General features: G+C 44.9%; 1 protein-coding gene across 1 annotated transcript in view; it reads left to right on the top strand.

Annotated features, from left to right (window-relative positions):
- The first annotated feature begins 118 nt into the window (after nucleotides 1-118).
- Nucleotides 119-2,405, top strand: part of PDCD11 (programmed cell death 11) — a 51,845-nt gene continuing 49,558 nt past the window's right edge. The window contains 2 exon segments of the mRNA XM_030807475.1: nucleotides 119-206; nucleotides 1,885-1,997. Coding sequence (XP_030663335.1) covers nucleotides 1,896-1,997 — 102 coding nt within the window. The 5' untranslated portion in view covers nucleotides 119-206; nucleotides 1,885-1,895.

Genomic DNA, 2,405 nt, shown 5'->3' with positions numbered 1-2,405 from the left:
TAATGCGACGATTGGCTATGGCTCCAAGTCCCGCCCTTCCGATTCCTGTCTCTAGGTCACCTCCGCAACACAGCAACGGAAGTAGGGTGTTGAGCCCGCCTACACTTCCGGAAGAATTGCACTGGACTGTGGGTATCCTGGTCTCCGCGTGTGTGAGTACAGCGGCGCGAGCTCAGTGGAACCTGGGTGCTGACGCGGCGGCGCTGGTGAGTAAAGGCAGAAGCGAAAAAGGAGGAAACCTCATGGCTGTCAGGTCTGTCCCAGGCCTGGTTCCCTGCCAGGCACACGCTAGATGAGTGTGGTTCGGCCACCTTAGCCCCGCTTCGAAGCCGGCTCTCTTCTAGCAGCCCCTGTAACCCCAGGCTTTGTGTTCGGAAAGTAGCCTAAGTATCTTCTGTGCCCCTGGATCGCCTTACTTTTCGGAGCCTCAGTTTCCCCTTGTTTGAAAGGAAATTAAGGGTGAAATTATCAGCAAACTAGACCCCCCGAACTTTCCTGTTTCTTTGAATCATATACCCATCCCTGATTCCATATCCTTGGCCCCACCCTGTCATCACTTCTCTAGTCTAAAGCCCTTCTGGAGTCTTATTGCCAAGTGTCTGTCAGAACTAACTTCTCCTGTCTTCTGTTTTCACTTATACCCAGTTCTGGTTCTCATGGTTTCTCTGCTGTACTACATTTAAATCCTTTTTTTTTTTTTTTTTCTGTCACTGAGATAACAGGAAACAGTGCATTTGAATCCTTCTACCGAATTTACTTGCCTTCAGTACTGTCTCTCTTCATGTCCAATCTATAGCCTGCAGTATATTTTTCTTGCTTACTGTTCTCTCGCTTTCCCTGCTTAAGTCTCTGACTTGCCAAAGCAAACTACCAATATCTAATTCAAGGTCTTGCACAAAAAAGCCCAACTTCTCCTTTACTTTTTTGAGACAGAGTCTCACTTTGTCCCCCAGGTTGGAGTGCAGTGGCATGATCTCAGCTCACTGCAACCTCCGCCTCCCGGCCTCAAGCAATTCTCCTGCTTCAGCCTCCCGAGTAGCTGGGACTAGGCGCATGCCACCATGCCCAGCTAATTTTTGCATTTTTGGTAGAGACAGGGTTTCGCCATGTTGACTATGCTGGTCTCGAACTCCTGACCTCAGATGATCCGCCCGCCTTGGGCTCCCGAAGTGCTGGCATTACAGGTATGAGCCATGGTGCCCGGCCTCCTTTAAAATTTAACTTCAATTTTTATCCTTTAATCTCCCAGTGGTCTAGTTGAATACTTCAGAGACAACAGCAAGCCTTTGAGCAGTTGTTTGATAGGCAAATTGCTGGTGTTTATTGAAATAATAGGCTTTTCCCATCCATGTCTTTTCTCACATTCCCTTTCTACCTGTCAAGCTTCTGTTCATCTTTTACCCTTCAGCTAAAAAAGATCTTCTTTATGAAGCTTGCCTCCTTTGCTTATCCCTTCCTACATTGCCCTATCCCTTCCTACATCTTTGTGATCATTTATAATCTGATTTGCTTTTTAAGTTACTTGCATAATTGTTTATCTTCCAGAAAGTGTGCATATTCTTTGAAGGCAGATGATTATATATGCATCTATAGAGCTACAGTGTATCTCTGACTTAACTGTAGCTGCTTAGTGAGTATTTACTACATTGAATCTATAACTTCTTTTTCTGGAAGAAGATGGGTGGACTTGTGATTTTGAAGCAGAGACCTTTGGAAAGATGAAGTATGGATTATTCCAGGCCTGACATCTAAACCACCTATGTTGTAGTCCTGAATGTTGTCTAGCATATTGCTGGAACGTTCTGTCTCTTGCCCGTTGATCACATCTTTCTGAAATCTGCTACCAAGGCAACATGTCACCATTATCCTTTGCATTGTTTTTAGGAGATCCAAACATGGCAAACCTGGAAGAAAGCTTCCCCCGAGGAGGTACAAGAAAGATCCACAAACCAGAGAAAGCTTTCCAGCAGTCAGTTGAACAAGACAACTTATTTGATGTAAGTAGTATGTTTGTTTGGTGACACTCACTGGAAACTTTTACTCTAGTGTCTTGTGAAGAATGGGCCTTATTTGAGAATGTGTTATTTTTCCAGATTTTTTTTTGCGTTGAAGTCTACTTCTATAAATTTAACTCATTTAGAGAGGCCATACCACCACAAGGCTGGATCTTTTGAAGCTTGGCATTTAGTATTAAAGTATTGTTGTTAGCTGGGCATAGTGGCTTATGCCTGTAATCCCAGCAGTTTGGAAAGCCGAGGCAGGCGGATCACTTGAGGCTAGGAATTCAAGACCAGCCTGGCCAACATGGTGAAACCCCGTCTATACTAATACCAAAACTAGCTGGACATGGTGGTACACCTGTAGTCCTAGCTACTTGGGAGGCTGAGGCATGAGAATTGCTTGAA

The sequence above is a fragment of the Nomascus leucogenys genome, chromosome 3 (assembly GCF_006542625.1).
Source record: "Nomascus leucogenys isolate Asia chromosome 3, Asia_NLE_v1, whole genome shotgun sequence".
In the NCBI taxonomy this organism is placed as follows: domain Eukaryota; kingdom Metazoa; phylum Chordata; class Mammalia; order Primates; family Hylobatidae; genus Nomascus; species Nomascus leucogenys.
This window is presented reverse-complemented; position numbering and strand designations above follow the sequence as displayed.